We start from the raw sequence: 18,393 nt of genomic DNA on the forward strand, positions 1-18,393 counted from the left end.
GAGGTTTCTCTGTAACTGTATCCTGCTGCAGTCAGCCCTAGAAATACCATGCTTAGAAAGATCAGATAATTAAAGCCAGCTTTTTCTAAAAACTGCATTTCACAAAGCAGCCAAATTGCAATTTTACTAACTTACCACCCAAAAGATGAAGAACAGGAGGTGATATCTAGTTTCCTGTCTTCAGTCAGAAATTCAATGCTGCATCTGCCAACAATTTACAGACAGTTTACCTCTTGTGGGTAAATGGGACCAAATAGAAAAAAAACAGCTTTTATTCCAGGAAAGAGAATATTCAGGAAAAAAAATATACACGACTGACTGTGAACGATGCAGGTGCAAAGTTATAATGATCAATGACAATTCTTAACAACCAAGAATAAATCGCAGGGTGAAAAATTTCAGTTTGTACTGTTGACCAAACTCGTTTGCATAGGGTAATTTCTCACAAAGTCCTAGTGCATTCATTAAAATCGGAAACAACTTTACGCAAATCGGAGGCTGGATCTTTTCAAGATTTCAGTCTGGAGGAACAAATTACACATTGAAACATTGTCTAGTACATTTATAAATGACTTGTAGAATAAGTTACAAAGTATTTTTAAAAACTGTATAAATTTAAATTAGATAATTCTCACCAGACTCTCTCTTTGTAGGCAGTCCCTCAGTGTCAAGGATAATTTGCTTCTCTCTGGTTTGATGGCTGTTAAGTCCAAGATATGATCTGCAGGCTGCTATATAGGAGGGTCGAGCAGATGAGTCATTCAGAGTTTTGATCATTCTCTCGGACTCGGACTTCTTGAATTTGCTTTTGCATGGGCCCTTACTGAACGGACCGTCTCCATTTTGGTTAGTCACAACAATTAGGACCAGTCTCCGGGCAAGATCTACCATTTTGTTATCCTCTAATCCCTGTGGGAATTAAATAGGCACCAGCGGCAACTTATGATTCCGGATGGGATATCTCCAAACTGGCTGGGGGGTGGATGCAAGTATGAACCGACTCTCTTTTTTCAACCTCCTCGGTTAGTCACAACGTGGTTAACTTAAAAAGGATCCCTTCCCTTGTAGATACCTTTCCCCAGTCTAAATGTGTTTATGTTTCAAAAGGAACCAATTTAACCAGGCTTTAAGTTAAAAAATACTTTATTTGTTACTAAAATGAGAGGAAAAGAATAAAAGCACGTGCACAAACATACACACAGATACATACATACATAAAGTGAGTCCAAGAAGTAAAAAAAGTGCAAATCAGCTTTTGACTTGTCAGTGAGGAATAGTTATGGCTGTTGAGATGCTTACATCCTGTAGCGCTGACGTCAGCCGTTGAGCGCTTGGTTTGGAGATACTGGATTCTGCAGGGTAGATGGTAAGCTATCTAATTTTCTTCCGCTGCGGCTTTGCTGACTTGATTTACTTTCAGCAATGACAGAAAGAGAGAGACTTTTTACCTGCCAGACCAGGGCTTGTGGTGATATGCATCACTGTAAATACACAAGGGGTTAATGTAAATACATGTAGACTAGCTAGACACTAGAGGGAGCACCAGAGACATGACACAGACACTCAACTAATAGGTCAGTTAGATAGGACACGACCAATGGGCATTCACCATACACACAGAGGTGGCACTACCACAGGGGGACATTACACCAACCCATATAAAAAGGACACAGCACACATGATCTTCCTCTTTCCAGTGGAGACACTTAGCGAGTAGAGACACGGGGTTGATTCAATATCATACCCACCACGTGGATTGTAGCAGACTGGTTTGTCAGTCTGAGTAGCTATAGAAGGATTAACAGTAGTGGTGAACCCGAATAGGGGAATTATAAATAGTTCAATAAACATGTTGAAGTTATCTCCACGTCTGAACCTTCCTTTGTCAGAGTGAACATCAAGGAAGCTGCTTATGCTACGCCAAGAGGATAACAAGACAGGGGTATCCAGGATATTCTTCAGCTGTGACCTTCACAGCTCACACACCAGCACAGTGGAACTAGAACACCAGACTAGCCAGAGACCAGGGTTGCAGTTATGCTTTTAACTTCATTTTGTTGCATATTCCTGAAAGGGGAAACCTATAGGATATAATTCCTGCGGAGATAACAATGAGCTTCCGTTATCTCCACAGGCGATTACATTTCAGCCTGTATTGCTTCTACCTTTGAAATGCCTGTCTGAAAAAGGGTGTGACATTCCGCTGTCTCTGAGGCCTTAGTATAATCCATAGAAACCTTTCAGACAGTCATTGAATTACATTCTCAGAATTTATATTCTCAGCCGCCTTTGGCTTCTACGGCCCTTTTTAAAACACATTTCTTACTAAAAAGTTCAATATGTCTGTATGTAATTTTGGGCTCTGATCCATCGTTATGACACAACCTAGGGGAAGCCATAAGTTAATGGTGATCTTTAACCTCTTCTTCAATAATTTGTTGAAGACATCTTGATATTGGGCATGTTGGCTTGGGAGAGATCACTGGTGCTGGACTGCATTTCTTGCCACTGGCTTTGGAGGACCTTGTGAATGCAATGCTGATGGAACTTCTCCAGTGGTTCAAGGTACCTGCTGTATGCTGTCCACATCTCCAAAGCGCAGGGATCATGGCTGCCCAGTAAACCATAGTCTTGGATTTCAGATCCTGGTCCTCAAGACATAAGAACATAAGAATTAGGAACAGGAGTAGGCCATCAGGCCCTTCGAGCCTGCTCCACCATTCAATGAGATCATGGCTGATCTTTTGTGGACTCAGCTCCACTTTCCCGCCCGAACACAATAACCCTTTATTCTTCAAAAAAACTGTTGATCTTTATCTTGAAAATATTTAATGAAGGAGTCTCAACTACATTAACTGGGCAGGGAATTCCATAGATTCACAACCCTTTGGGTGAAGAAGTTCCTCCTAAGCTCAATCCTAAATTTACTTCCCCCATATTTTGAGGCTATGCCCCCTAGTTCTCCTTTCACCCGCCAGTGGAAACAACCTGTCCGCATCTATCCTATCTATTCCCTTCATAATTTTATATGTTTCTATAAGATCAACCCTCAAGACTTTGAAAAATGTATCCAAAGATACATTTTCCTTCTGTTGGCACATCTCCATGTAGTAGTTAACGTCTACATTGATTGTCCTGTTCACTTTGGAGCTGTTTTCTGTTCAAATCATCCTTGGTGAAGATTTCTCGGAATGCACCTCATTGCTTTGTTGTTAGCATTTGAGGGGGTGGTGTTTCAATGGTAAGCTTTTCTTCAGTTTGCTGTTTTTCTTGTTGTAATAAATCCTCATTCAACATTTTTTCTGTGGGATCTTCGCAACTGCAACACATCAGCATCCACCACCTCTTCAAAGTCAACTTCCTTTGTTTAGGTAACAATCTCCCACTGAATTCTTTGGATAATGTTGTCAAATCGTCAGGTTATCGACACATTCGCACCAATTTTTCCACCACACACCATCCATACATGATGTTGTAACTTCCTCGCAAGGATCAGTGACATTGTCGATAACCTTGGGGATATTTCTTGATGGGTTTTGGTAAAATACAACATAAATAATAAGCTATGAATGTCGCAAATACCACCTGATTCTTGGCCTGTAGCAATGAAGTCATGTTGGGTGGCAGGAAAACCACCGCCCATTTCCTGATAAGAATTAAAGTTGACCGAATGACCCAGGCCATTATCTAGAAACAGTATGTTGAAGTCAATATTTTCTCTGGCGCAATATTCTTCCAAGCAGGACTGGCATACAGAGGACCATTCTTGAGTACCGCAGTCATCCAGGCTTTCCTACTTGAACTCTAAATGACACGCAGTTTTCCTTAAAATAAGTCTTCAGAGCACTGTCTTCGACTGGTAGACCACTAAGTGATTAAAGTTTAAACCTACTGAAGCTTCCCCACCAGAAGGTTAAGTGATCTTTGGTAGGTTTAAATCCTGGCACATACGTCTTGGAAATGTATGTTCTTTGTGGCATATGCTTCCAATGAAGCCTAATCTAATCAACATTAAAGGCTTGTTTCAGCGATTAGCCAATTCTCCAATAGCTTTCTTCAAATAGGCAGGGAATTTATCAGTTGCTTCAGCGAATAACAATGCTTCTTAAAATGCTTGCACCAACCAAGACTAGCACTTAAACGTTTGAATTGCAAACTCTCACACTGCTCTTCAAGTCATCATACGAGCTTTTAACTTTTGTTTGGTTGGTCATCGTACCAAGAGAAAAATCGAATTTGGTTTTGGTCTTCGATCCAGACAGCCATAAATATTTCCATATTTTTTATGATGCTAGTTTGACTTACATACAGAGTACCAAAACGTGCAACTATTTGTTTGATTTTATCAGTTGTGCAAATGCTGTCCCTATAGCAACTGCTCATTCTGCAGCTTCAATTTCTAAAGTTATAGCTTTTCTTTTTCCTTAGTAGCACCAGACTCATGACCATCACTTACTGGACTTTTTTGACTCCTGCTTAAGGATTCTAAGGGACTGATCAGTAAATTACTTGAACGTAGCTTCAAACTACCTCAAATTACTTCAAAATGGCAACTCTGCCTCACTCAATACAAAGGTGCGCAAGGTCCACACTTACTCTTCTAAAATTAAAAGAAGCTTGCAGGTGCAATAGAACAGTCATAATTTCCTTTGTTTCTGAAGGGAATTAAGTACTATACTGTATTTTCTGCTCCACAAGGGGAGGCAGTGGTGGTGGTATTGTCACTGGACTAACAACCCAGAGACCCAGGATAATGTTCTGAGGATCTGGGTTCGAACCCCACCAGGGCAGTTGGTGGAATTTGAACTTAATAAAAATCTGGAATTAAAAGTCTAATGACAACCATGAAACCATTGTCAATTGTCGTAAAAACCCATTTGGTTTACTAATGTCCTTTAGGGAAGGAAATCTGTCGACCTTATCTCGTCTGACCTACATGTGACTCCAGACTCACAGCATTGTGGTTGACTCTTAAACACCATCAGGGATGGGCAATAAATGCCCACATTCCATGAACGAATAAAGAAACAAAAAGCTCCTGAGCAAGGACAGCAACGTTACCTCGACCAAAAGCCTCTCTGATGCGTATCAAAATGGCACATCCAAATCTACACATAGAACATAGAACAGTACAGCACAGAACAGGCCCTTCAGCCCTCGATGTTGTGCCGAGCAATGATCACCCTACACAGCCCAAGGTGGCTCATTGCCATACTCAAAATGGCACAATGATGAATGTTGCAATGTTCAAAGGTACATTCTCCCTATTGCAAACATGACATTAAGCAAAACAAGATTGAACAAAGCAACTGTACATGAGAGGGGAATGTATGGATATGGTACATGGTGGAAATGCATAGTTAGAACTTGAGGCGGCACCGTAGACTACAAACCACACAAGCACAGAAAAGTTGGGACGAATGAGCTGTTTATGTCTTTGCAATCCTATGTAATTTTGTTGATGCTTGTCCTGTTCACTCAGCTGAGCAAAGTAAATGAGGCAAAATAGGATCCGAAGGAGACACTTAATTATTTACCAAATCAGGCACTTAAAATTGATGAGTTTATTGCTTAATTTTCAAGATTATAGTGTCCTTCCTAAAGATGCCCAAAACTGAATGCTGTACTCCAAATAAGGTCAGACCATCACCGATTAAGGTAGCAAGCCATGGTTTTATCACAGAAGACATTGCCTTGCTAGCCAAATAATTGCGAGTGCTCCAAAACCTGCAATACATGATAGTAGCAGCACCAAGGTGCTTCTGCATATCAGCTGTGAGAGACCAAGACAATGATGGCTGGATGGCAACAAGGCGATCTAATCAATATCATGCAAGAGAGCACAGAAGATGTCAACCACTTCCCTTACCTCCAGGGAAGGTGATGTAGAGGTCAATGTCGACACAAGAATCAGCAAAGTAGCATTGGTCTCCAATTGCTACACACACAGCAAGTCTGGACATTCAACACCATCATCATGACCATGAAGCTGAAACTCTACATGTCCCTAGTAGCACCAATTGCAATCTACGCCAGCGAGACATGGAAGACAATATCAACGATGTCATGCAAATTGGATGCCTTTCATCAGCACTACCGACCTAAGATCCTGGGCATCATATGGAGAGATGGCATCATCAACAAAAAAGTGCTACAAAGGAATGGTCAGAGGAGCCGATGGGACAGCCTGACAGAGGCTGGCAGGACATGTATTTCGCTCCCTGGATGTTGAGTGATAGTAGATTCGACAGCAGTAGGAACATGACGACATGATCTGCCAAAGACGATTTAGCAAAGTGCATTTAAGGGGAACCTTCAAGAGCAGGACACAACCTGGGTCAAAGAGATTACGATGTACTGAGGCCAGTAGCAGAGTCTTGCTGCCATTGTTCCTTTGGTTCCAAGTGGGACAAAATCCACGTGAGTCAGTCCTTCATTTTATATGCAAAATCGGTGAAGAATTCTGCCCTCGAAACTGAGTTTAACACCCTCCTTGGCCACTGTCTCAACTTTGTCCTCCCTTTCAGTAACCTTCTCCGGTCCTACAACCTCTGTTCTTCTTCAGACTCCAGTCCTTCGTGCATTCCCCCTTCCTGTCAGCACGCTATTGTTCAGCAACAAAGGTCTTACTCTCTAGAATTCACCCCCTCAAAGCCCATCATATTCTTTCTTGTTGAAGTACCTCATTGAAACAAACCGTAGCCATCTATTCAATTATCTTCTTTAGCACAATGTCCATCTTTTCCTGTGTGTGTGTTGGGCTGCTTTGTAAAATTAATGAAGCTGTGCAAGTGTAGATTGTTGACATCGATTTTAGCCTTTCCTATTGCTTTATGTAAGTGAAAGGAAGGTTTAATAATTATGTACCTTGCCCCATGAATTCCTTTGTTAATCTGTTCATCGACACCATACCATTTCCCCATTCAATTTTTCGCCCATTCTTGTATTTCATACTTCTTTGTATTAAGCTGCTTGTATCAGCATCCTGTTTACTTTCCTTACTCATTTCCCTTTAAAAAATTCTGTTGTTATTAATCCTGTGGTAACTCTTTTTTTAAAAAAAAACATTTTATTAAGGCATTTCTGGTTCTATAACAATAAACGATACAATTACAAATGTAAATATAGTTCTGTGCGTAACCCATCCCTCCATCTCCCACTGTTCCCACCTACTCTAAACAAAATAGCCTAACTCCCCCCTACCACCCCCCCTAATTGAATCTGCTGAGTTTAGTTTTCTCCAAAGAAGTCGATAAACGGCTGCCACCTCTGAACGAACCCTAACGTTGATCCTCTCAAGGCGAATTAAATTTTCTCAAGCCTAAGAAACCCAGTCATGGCGCTAACCCAAACCCCTGATTTAGAGGGCTTCCGAGTCCCTCCACGCTAGCAATATCCGTCTCCGGGCTACCAAGGAGGCAAAGGCTCTCTCGCCCCCTGGACTCCCGGATCTCCAGACACTCCAAAAATCGCCACCTCTGGACTCGACGCCACCCTCGTTTTTAGCACCGTGGACATGACATCCGCAAATCCCTGCCAATATCCCCTAAGCTTTGGGTATACCCAAAACACGTGGACATTGTTTGCGGGCCCTCCCACGTACCTCACAGACCTATCCTCCACCCCAAAGAACTTGCTCATCCGGGCCATCGTCATGTGTGCCTGATGAACCACCTTGAATTGTGTCAGGCTGAGCTGGCACAAGATGAGAACATGTTGACTCTGCTCAGAACATCCTCCCACAGACCTGCCTCTACCTCCCCTCCCAGCTCAACTTCCCACTTACGCTTAAGCTCACCTATATGGGATTCCTCCCACTCCATAAGTTCTTTGTAGATTTCCGAAACCTTCCCCTCCCCATTCTAGAAACTACCTCGTCTTGTATCCCCTGTGGCGGTAGAAGCAGAAAGGTCGAAACCTGCCTTTGCACAAAATCCCTTATCTGCAGATATCGAAACCCATTCCCTCCCGGCAATTCAAACTCCTCCTCCAAATCCTCTGAACATGGAAAGCTTCCATCAATAAATAGATCCCCCAGCCTCTCAATCACTGCTCTCTGCCATCTCCGAAAACCCCATCCAGCCTCACCGGGACAAACCTGTGGTTGCCACAAATTGGAGCCTACACCGACGCTCCCTTCACTCCCATATGCTTCCACCACTGCCCCAAACTCTCAGAGACGCTACTACCACTGGGCTTGTGGGTTGGCAAGAACGGCAGAGGAGCTGTTACCAATGCCCCCAAACTTGTGCCCTTTCATGAGGCCGCCTCTATCCGCTCCCACACCGACCCCTCCTCCACTACCCATTTCCTAATCGTGGCTATATTTGTCACCCAGTAATAATTCCTAAAGTACGGCAGTGCCAGTCCACCCCCCCCCCCCCCCCCCCCCCCCCCCCCCCCGTTCAGCTCCGCTCTAACAGCACTTTCTTTATTTGCGGGGTTTTACCTGCCCACAGAAAAGCAAAGATTACCCTATTCACCCGCTTAAAAAAGACCTTTGGTATAAAATAAAGCCCTGCCTAAACCCAAACCGTCCCAGGACCTCCCACAAATAATTACAATCCACCCGGTCGAAGAACTTTTTCGTGTTCATAGCAACCACTACCCCCACCTCCCTCCCCTCTGAGGGCATCATGATCACATTCAGGCCTTCTAACGTTGGCCGTCAGCTGCCTGCCTTTAACAAACCCCATCTGATCTTCCCCTATCACCCCTGGAACACAGTCTTCTATCCTTGAGGCCAAAAGTTTGGCCAGCAATTTGGCATCGACATTCAGTAGAGAGATTGGTCTATATGACCCACGTCGCTCTGGGTATTTTTCCCACTTTAGGATCAATGAGATTGAAGCCTGTGACGTTGTTGGGGGATGGACACCTCGCTTCCTTGCCTCATTAAATGCCCTCACCTGCAGCGGGCCCAGCATCCCAGAAAACGTCTTGTAAAATTCCACAGGGTAGCCATCCGGTCCCGGGGCCTTGCCCAACTGCATGGTCACCAATCCCTCGACTACTTCTACAATCCTGATTGGGGCTCCCAACCACTCCACTGACCCTTCCTCCACCTTAACAAACTCCAACCTTTCCAAAAACTGCCTCATCCCCTCCATCCCAGCTGGGGTTTCCGACTCATACAGCAGACTATAAAACTCCTTAAACATTCACCCCCACTAGGTCAAAGACCATGCTCCTCTCTGTCCTTCACTCTTCCTATCTCCCTTGCCGCCTCCCTCTTCCTTAGTTGGTATGCTAGCATCCTACTGGCCTTCTCCCCATACTCATATACCGCCCCCTCGCCTTCCTCAACCGCCCCACTGCCTTCCTTGTGGATAACAGGCCAAACTCTATCTGCAGCTTCTGCCGCTCCTTCAACAATCCCACCTCCGGGTCTTCAGAATACCTTCTGTCCACCTGGAGTATTCCCTAACCAGCTTTTCCATCTCTACCCGCTCCACCTTCTCCCTCTGAGCCCGTATCGAAATTAGCTCCCCCCCTAACCACTGCCTTCAGTGCTTCCCATACCGTTTGCTGCCGAAACTTCCCCCGTATCATTTATCTCCAAATAGTTCTGAATGGCCTCCCGCACACCCCCTCATCTGCTAAGATCTAATCTCCACTGCGGGCGCTGACCCTCCCTCCTTACTTACCTGCGAACCCAGTGTGGGGCATGGTCCGACACAACAATCGCCGAATACTCGGCATCCACCACCCCCACCAGGAAAGCCCTGTTCAAAATGAAAAATATAAATCCAGGAGTACACATTATCTATGTGGGGAAAAAAAAAGAAAACTCCTACGCTCTTGGCCGTACTAACCTCCACGGGTCTACCCCTTCCATCTGTTCCATAAACCCCTTTAGCTCCTTCACAACGGCTGGCACCCTCCCTGTCCTTGAACTCGACCGATCCAACGTCGGATCACTGACCATATTGAAATACCCCCCCCACCATGATCAGCTTATGCGTGTCCAGGAATCCTCCCTAACACCCACCTCATAAACTCCGCATCATCCCAATTTGGTGCGTAAATATTCACTAGTACCACCGGCATCCCATCGAACTTCCCACTCACCATGATGTACCTACTCCCCGAGTCCGTCACTATATTCCCTACCTCAAATGACACCCGCTTATTAATCAAGGTCGCAACCCCCTAGTTTTAAGAGTCTAGCCCCGAATGAAATACCGGCCCGACCCACCCCTTCCTCAGCCTAGTCTGATCCACTACCCTCAGGTGTGTCTCTTGCAGCATTGCCATGTCTGCCTTCAACCTCCTCAAATGCACGAACACGCGAGCCCTCTTGCCCGGCCCATTCAGTCCTCTCACGTTCCATGTGATCAGCCTGGTCGGGGGCACCCCGCCACCCCCTGCCAATCAACCATCACCCTTATTAGGCCAGCCTCCAGCTCGCGCTCAGCGCCTCCTCAGGACGCCCTCAGGCGCCCACCGTCCTCGACTTACAATTTGTCCCCCACGCCGGTCCCTCCCCTGTCAGCACAACAATTCCCTCCCCCCCCCCACCACTGACAAAACAACAATCCCAACCCCCCTAGCAGCCTACCCCCCCCCACTGATCTCCCTCCCCCACACTCGAACATACATCTGCAAAACATCACAATACCCAACCACAAAGAAAATTCTACCCCCATCCCCCCGCAAGAAACAAGTTAACCCACATACAAATGGAGCAACTGCCCAAACAATTGGTACAAAAACATGCCATACACAGCCCACAAGGAAAATAAATTTAGCATAGCTACAAAGTTACTCGCCCCCAAGTTCAATGTCCTCCATCACCTGCCAGTCCCCTGTCCTTAACAAAGTTCATCGCCTCATCCGGCGATCTGAAATACAGTTCTTGACCCTCGTAAGTGACCCACAAACGAGCTGGGTACAACATGCCAAACTTCACCCCCTTCTTGAAGGGGGCCGACTTAACTTTGTTAAAGCTAGCCCCTCTTTTGGCCAGCTCCGCACCGAAGTCATGATAAATGTGAAGCCCATTGTTTTCCCATTTGCAGCTCCTCGTCTGCCTGGCCCACCTCAAGATTTGTCCCTTATCCAGGAACTGGTATACTCGCATCGCCCTCGGCGGCTCACAGTAGGGCTTTTCACAGTAACTTCATTGAAGCCTACTCGTGACAATAAGCGATTTTCATTTTTTCATTTTTCATTCATCCGCGGCTTCCTCGCAAGCACTCTATGCGTCCTGTCTACTTTCAAGGATCGAGTAAACACACCGTTGCTTCTCAAACATACATGCCACGTATGCCCCTGCGTCCGATCCCTCAATGCCCTCCGGAGCCAACGATCCTCAAATTCTGCCTGCGCGACCTGTTTTCTGGATCCTCCACCTTCTCCTGCAGCCTTTTCTGCTGGTCTCTCATCAAATCCATCTCCACTGCCATCACGGTTAGCTGGTCCTCGTGCTCAGCCACTTTCTCTTCCATCTTCTGGATTGCCAGTCCCTGGGCTTCCAATCTTTGCTCCACCTGATCAATCCCCGCCTTAATCGGGTATAGGTACTCCTGTCTTTGCTTGACGAAACTCTCCTGAACAAATTTCACTATCTGCCCGTTGACTACTGTGCCGGCAATCCCAGCTCCTGAACCGCCGCCATGTTTTCCTGTGCTGCCGGCTCCATTCTCTTCTTTGCCCAACAATCTCTTCTTTGCAGACCACTTCTGGTCCACGTCTCCATAAACCGGTGGGGGATTCCTCCTCTCTACCTCACCAGTCTCCAATTTTTCCGATCAAATCCCCCTAAGTCGGGGGAAATTGTCCCAAAAGTCCACACAAACGGGAGCTACCAAATAAGTGACCTCGTACTCCATGGCCGCCACCGGAAGCCCTATGGTAACTCTTCTAACATTTGCCTAGTTACCTGTGTAAATTTGCTGCATTATTAAGGATTGCAATAATCATCCATATAAGACAGCAGAGTAACGCAACACTGCCCTTCCTGGTTAATAAAATAGGTTGCAGTGTAAAAGAATAAGCAAATAACAAAATATATTTTACAACAATTATTAAACCTTTAAAAGTTTCCTTAAGAAAATAACAACTATTAGACACGGTTGTTGAGCTTTTGGTCCCTGGAAGCTGTTTGACCTGACTACTGAAACAAATGTGACACTATCCAGTTCAAATTACTACGGTTGATGAAAAAAAAATCCAGATCATCAAGATTAAACAAATTTAAATAACTACATTTTTATTTAAAAAATAAAACTGCCAAACACATATTTGAAGAAATCCACAAAGCGTTTATATTTGAATGGACCCATCCCTTGACTCTTGGCTGAGATCAAATTAAAATCAGTGGTATCAAAATAAACCAAAGCATGCATGTGATTTTTAAACATCTTATGCATCACGATGGAAGAAGCCATGCTAAATCTTAGGCTTTAATTTTTGTCACAGTATTTCTTTTTCAATAAATGTGCAACTTTGGTGCCTTTCTAAGATCTGGTACCAGCCCAGAATGTAATAACTTCAGAATAATGCATCCTTATGTTTTAAATAAATATGGGACAAATTTTGAACCCTGAAGATTTAGCAGTTCACCCTCAAAGACAAAAGTGGAGGAGGATACAGCTTTCTAAAGTTTATAAGATATTTTAAACTATACTTTCCAAATCGGATACTTTTCAGATGAGATTATACAAATACAGCAAAATAGTAACACGGTTTAAATCCTTGGCGCACAGAAATTATTACAGCATAATTTGTTTGTAAACTTGCATCATCAGATTAGATACTTATTACATTGATGTCCTTTATTTTTAAATTCATTTTGTATTCATTATCAATTAGAACCCAACACTACACAAATAACATTCAAAAATGTTGCACCAAATATCAAATAGAAAAAAACTAGTTTAGAAATAATACTTGGTGATTTCTGCAGGAGCATTACATCAGAATTGTAAACTGCAAAGAACACACATTTTCAAAATAAAATTCACAACCTGTTTGCCCTACCTCTATGGGCAGAAGTATGAAAACCATAGTTAAAGTTTTAAAAACTCAGATTTTGACTAATTACATTTCCTGCATGAGTTTTAACACTCACCACAAAAACAGCTGTATAGTAATATACTAAATAAATGCACTAGTTTCTTAAAATTATACATTGAATCTTCTAGTTTATTAACATTTCCAGAATCTCACTGTACAAGGAAATTATTACAAAGTTAGGTCTTTTTCTAAGCAGAAACTCGTAAAAGTTTGCAGCTTCTGTCTTTCCTAGGTCTACCTGAAAGATGTCTTTAGTGCAGAGATAACAAATAGAAGCACACTGATTCATAGTATTTTAAATGCACCACTGAGTAAATCTAGACCTAAATTGGCAGAGTTGTGTAAAAACATTATAATGCAGAAATTAAGCAATATCAGCTATATTAAAATACAGCAAGTCAATAAACACTAGATATACAAAAATGAAAAATACTTTCAATCTATGAGATCTCCGATGATTGCTCATGTGTATTCGAGACTAGACCCCATTGTTAAGTAACTGAGATTCTGACAATCCTACATTAAGGAGCTACGATGAAGCTTATGACCTAAGTAACTGCTACAGTAACTCACTAATTCCACAGCCTACTCAGTTTTAGCACGCATCTGTTAAAGTGGCACAGTGCAAGCTAAAACTCATAGTCCCAGATGTTTGGGAATTACAGGCTAGCCTGGTAGTCAAGTTGAAGGCTAGTGGGAGCTCAGTGTCCTGATAGGGAACCTTGCAATGTATCTATTGCTGTGGCTGTCACACAGAAGAATTATTTTGCTGATATGTGGGCAGGCATCTTCACTGCATATGACTGAGGGACACTTTTTGAGGAATATGATTGCAGAGAAATTTTAAATTACAAGAAGTTTGTGCAAAATGATTAATTAATAACAAATGTTGAAAATAAACTTACAGATAAGAAAAATACAAAACTAATGACGAAAAGGCACTTGAGAAATGAGGAAGATATTTTACCAATCAGGAAAGAGAAAACAGACTCATACTTTCATAATGGGCCTTTCATAACAGACACTATAATAACTGGAGACACAAAATGTTATTACATATACCCAACAGTGCAGTATATAAAATCAGAGTAAATGCAATACAAACAATTTTTTTCTATTAAAATACCTGTACCAGAAGTCCTTTGGTGCAACTAAAAGAATCAGTGCCATCATTAGTTAACAGGATATCACAAATGAAATTTGTAATTATATATAACTAGCAACTGGTGACAAAATAAGCTGGCAGCAACCAGTGAACATTTTTAAAACCTTTACTTAAATCATGGAGGGGGTTGGGCCATTAAGTGTCCCTTTATAAAACTGGTGGCAATGACAACTTTCAGCCCAGAAATTCAATCGGCCCCATCGTAAAACTAGGATGAATTGTTCTCCAGGGTGTCAAAATTGAATTACAACCTGGGTCCACCTAGATTCCACTCCCTGTCTTTCCTGGTTTTTCCAGTTCTGTTCATCGTCCTTCCCCATCCACTCTCTACATCAAGTTTGTAAAATGTGGAGGTCCTGGACTATCCCAGGAATTCCACCTATTATATCCTCCACAGGGTTCAGCTAAACTCTTCCCCAAGACGCCAACGTGCATTGGTAGGGCAGATCTTCAGTATTTTCAGGCTCTTAACATTTTCTGTACTGCATTGTAACTTTTGGTTACATTTGTTATATGCAAGGTTTTACTGTGAACAACTGCTGTTCTCCCCCAATTACCCAACTTCAAATTTTGTACAGGCAAAAATTGTGATGTGAAGCGGGATCCTGCTAGACCAGCAGATGTATTGGAAAGATATGCTTCCATATAGTAATTGGAGCAGTGAATAAAGCTGATTTTAAACAGTTTCAAAAAAGCAAGAAATGGTAGTTTGCAGAAACCAGCAGTTGCAAATTTAAGTTGGTTAAACATATGAAACAAGTAGAATGAGGCTCATATTCCATTTGTACATGTAGAATAAACATGAGTGACGGAGGTTTTGGTTACTTGCTCAGGGCAATGCAATTTGGCAAAAAGGGGGCAGAAGTAGGCTTTCTTTCTTCACGTTCAGTCCTTTACTTTTGAAAATGTGTGATATACTGAGCTGCTTCGATGGTTCATATAATTTAGTCTGAAATTGATGGAGAGTTTAGAGATCGCCCACTGGCTGGGCTGCTAGTAAAAGTAAACATGTCTTTTTCTTTGTCTTTCCCATCATGTTTGTGTTTATGCTTATGCTTGTGTTTATGTTTTTTCTTCTTCTTCTTGTGTTCATGATGATGGTGATGGTGGTGTTCCCCATGTCTTGATGAGCTGGACTCTTTGCCAAGTGAAGGAAGTGGAGCAGCTGGCATAGAATCATGACATTTTCTAAGGCTGGTGTTTCTGTTCCTATGAAAATGGTATATAATTAGGTTTTTAAATCAATATTGCTTTCTATTTATGCACAATATACATAAGAGTTTGTGCTCATGTATTATATTCACATTCAATGTAATGTCCAACATAGAATCATAGAATCCCTACAGTGAAGATGGAGGCCATTCAGCCCATTGAGCCTGCACCGACCCTCCAAAGGAGAACCCCACCCACCCCACGCCCCAGCCCTATCCCCGTAACCCTACCTAACCTTTTTTCTTTGGACACTAAGGAGCAATTTAATTTGGCCAATCCACCTAACCTTCACATCTTTTGACTGTGGCCGGAAACTGGAGCACCCGGAGGAGACCCATGCAGGCACGGGGAGAAAGTGCAAAGTCCACGCAGACGGGCCAGAATTGAATCCGGGTTCTTGGCGCTGTGAAGCAGCAGTGCTAACCACTGTGGTGCCACCACATACGCAGATACACATACAGGCCTGCAGATATAAACATATTGTTTAATTGAGAAATACTTTATGCAGTCGATGAAGACCACCATATTTAAACGAATACTGCACTGAACCAAACTTCAAATGATGGTGTTCGAGTCCTCCGCTTTCTCATACTTTGGAAATTAGGCCTGAATAATCAGAGGAGATGTCAATTATGCTTCCATATAACGTGCTGTGACTGATTTAACGGCATTTTAGTAGCCCATTGAACTTTTTCAGCTGGTCTACAATGCTTTGTGCTGGGCGTGGATGATGGGAGAGAGTGGAAATGACTACGGGTAATTCAATTGAAGCTATTAATTATTGGCAAGACACTATGTTCATGACATAAATATACTCTAAATACAAGTTGCTCAAGGTCTTGGTCTAAGGACAGCAGATATTGAAATAAAACACAAATATGTGTTATGTTTGCCAATTATATGCTGACCTCAAAATGCAATTTGAACGAGCAGACAGTTTCATTCAGCAAAAGACTGTGCAACCCATTCAATCTACATTTAATTGAGATGTAGATTTTTTAAATTATTGCCTTTCTCTCCATCTTTGTCCTTTCCGAACAGTTTTGACTCTTTGCTGGGGTTCAGTTTCACAAGCACCAGTCCTATATCTTACTGAAGTGACCATTAGGCACTCACTTCACAGTTAGAGGACCTGCTCATTCGGTAGAGGCAATAAATAAAGTCACACAAACATATATCAGCTTACTGCAACCCTGAACACCACTTGGTTCCCTTTTCCAAATATAATGCATCAATCTGTTCAGCTATCTCTTACCTGGAGTGGATGGTCGTTCAAGTATATTCAGCTGGTGACAAATAAAAGCCTGACTATCGTGAACAGAGTCCATGTCAATCTCTTCATCTCTTGCGAATTAGAAAACTAAATAAATAAAGTTCAGCACAATTATTATTTTTTCATAAGGCACAAAAATGTCAACTTGTATTTTTATTATGTTAGAATTTAAAATGTTACAAATGGCTAATACATATGTTGTAGTGATCTGTTCAGCCTACACAAACAAAGCAGTTCACAGAATCAAAGGAATTCACAGGCCCTTGGGCTCATCGCATCTGCACCAACACATGAAAACACCTGATCTACCTCCCGACCTAATCCTATTGGCCAGTGCTTGGCGATAGCATGAATGTTATGATGTGTCAAATGCTCAACCAGCTACTTTTAAAGGATGAGACACCTCACCTCTGCCACTCTCTCAGGCAGTGCATTCTAGACCGTCACAATCCTCTGGGTAAAAAAGGTTTTCCTCAAAATCCCCCCCTAAACCTCCTGCTCCTCACCTTGACTTGTGCGTGTCCCCTTGTGACCTGACCCTTCAACCAAGGGAACAACTGCTCCTTATCCACCCTGTCCATGCCTCTCATAATCTTGTACATCTCGATCAGGTCACCCCCTCAGTCTTCTCTGCTCCAGCGAAAACAACCCAAGCCTTAAATGTTCCATCCCAGGCAACATCCTGGTGAATCTCCTCTGTACCATTTCCAGTGCAACACATCCGTCTTATAACGAGGCGACCATAAGTGTGCACAGTACTCCAGCTGTGGTCTCACCATTCTGTACGACTCCAACATGACCTCCTACTTTGTCATTTCTGCCTCAATCGATAAGGCAAGCGTCCCATATGCCTTTTCACCACTCTATTAACCTGCCCTGCCGCCTTCAGAGATCTACGGACAAATATGCCACGGTCCCTTTGTTCCTCAGAACGTCCCAGTGAAATGCCGTTCACTGAATACTTACTTGTCAAATTACTCTGTCCAAAGTGTTTCACCTGACACTTTTCAGTGCTAATCCCATCTGCCATTTGACCATCCCGTCTATATATTCCTGTAACCGAAGACACTCAAACCCATTGTTAACCACCTGGCCAATCTTTGTGTCATCCACAAACATACTGACCCTACTCTCCACAGTCATCTCTGTCATTTATATAAATGCCGAATAATAGGGGACACAGCATAGATCCGTGGTATGCCACTGGTCACATCAACTGCACTGCCCTCATCTACACACCTGGTCACATGCTCAAAAAATTTGATGAAATTTGTTAGGCATGACCTCACCCATGCTGACTATCCCTGATCAAACCATGCCTCTCCAAGTAGAGATAGATTCTCTCCTTCAGAATTTTCTCCAATAGTTTCCCTACCACTGAGACTCACTAGTTCCCTGGCTTATATCTACAAATAGTGGAACCACATTAGTTGTTCTCCAGCTCTCTGGCACCTCTCCCGAGCCAAGGAGGAATCCCTGCAATCCTCGCCTTCCACAGCAGTCTGGGACACAATTCATCCGGACCTGATGATCTATTCACTTTTAAGCCGGCCAACACCTCCAGTACATTGTCACTCCATGTCAATTTGCTCAAGAACCTCACAGTCTCCCTCCCAGAGCTCCATACCTACAATCTCATTCTCTTGGGTGAAGATGGATGGGAAGTATTTGTTCAATACCCTACCAATGTCCTCTAGCTCCACCCAAAGATTGCCCCCTTGGT

General features: G+C 43.1%; 1 protein-coding gene across 1 annotated transcript in view; it reads right to left on the minus strand.

Moving 5' to 3' along the window:
* Positions 1-12,193: 12,193 nt before the first annotated feature.
* Positions 12,194-18,393, minus strand: part of taf2 (TAF2 RNA polymerase II, TATA box binding protein (TBP)-associated factor) — a gene marked incomplete at its 5' end in the record, with an annotated part of 199,598 nt that continues 193,398 nt past the window's right edge. Inside the window, 3 exon segments of the mRNA XM_038808478.1 lie at positions 12,194-15,362; positions 15,365-15,394; positions 16,653-16,750. Of these exon segments, the coding sequence (XP_038664406.1) occupies positions 15,130-15,362; positions 15,365-15,394; positions 16,653-16,750 (361 nt within the window).

This window comes from Scyliorhinus canicula, chromosome 10 (genome assembly GCF_902713615.1).
Source record: "Scyliorhinus canicula chromosome 10, sScyCan1.1, whole genome shotgun sequence".
Taxonomy (NCBI): domain Eukaryota; kingdom Metazoa; phylum Chordata; class Chondrichthyes; order Carcharhiniformes; family Scyliorhinidae; genus Scyliorhinus; species Scyliorhinus canicula.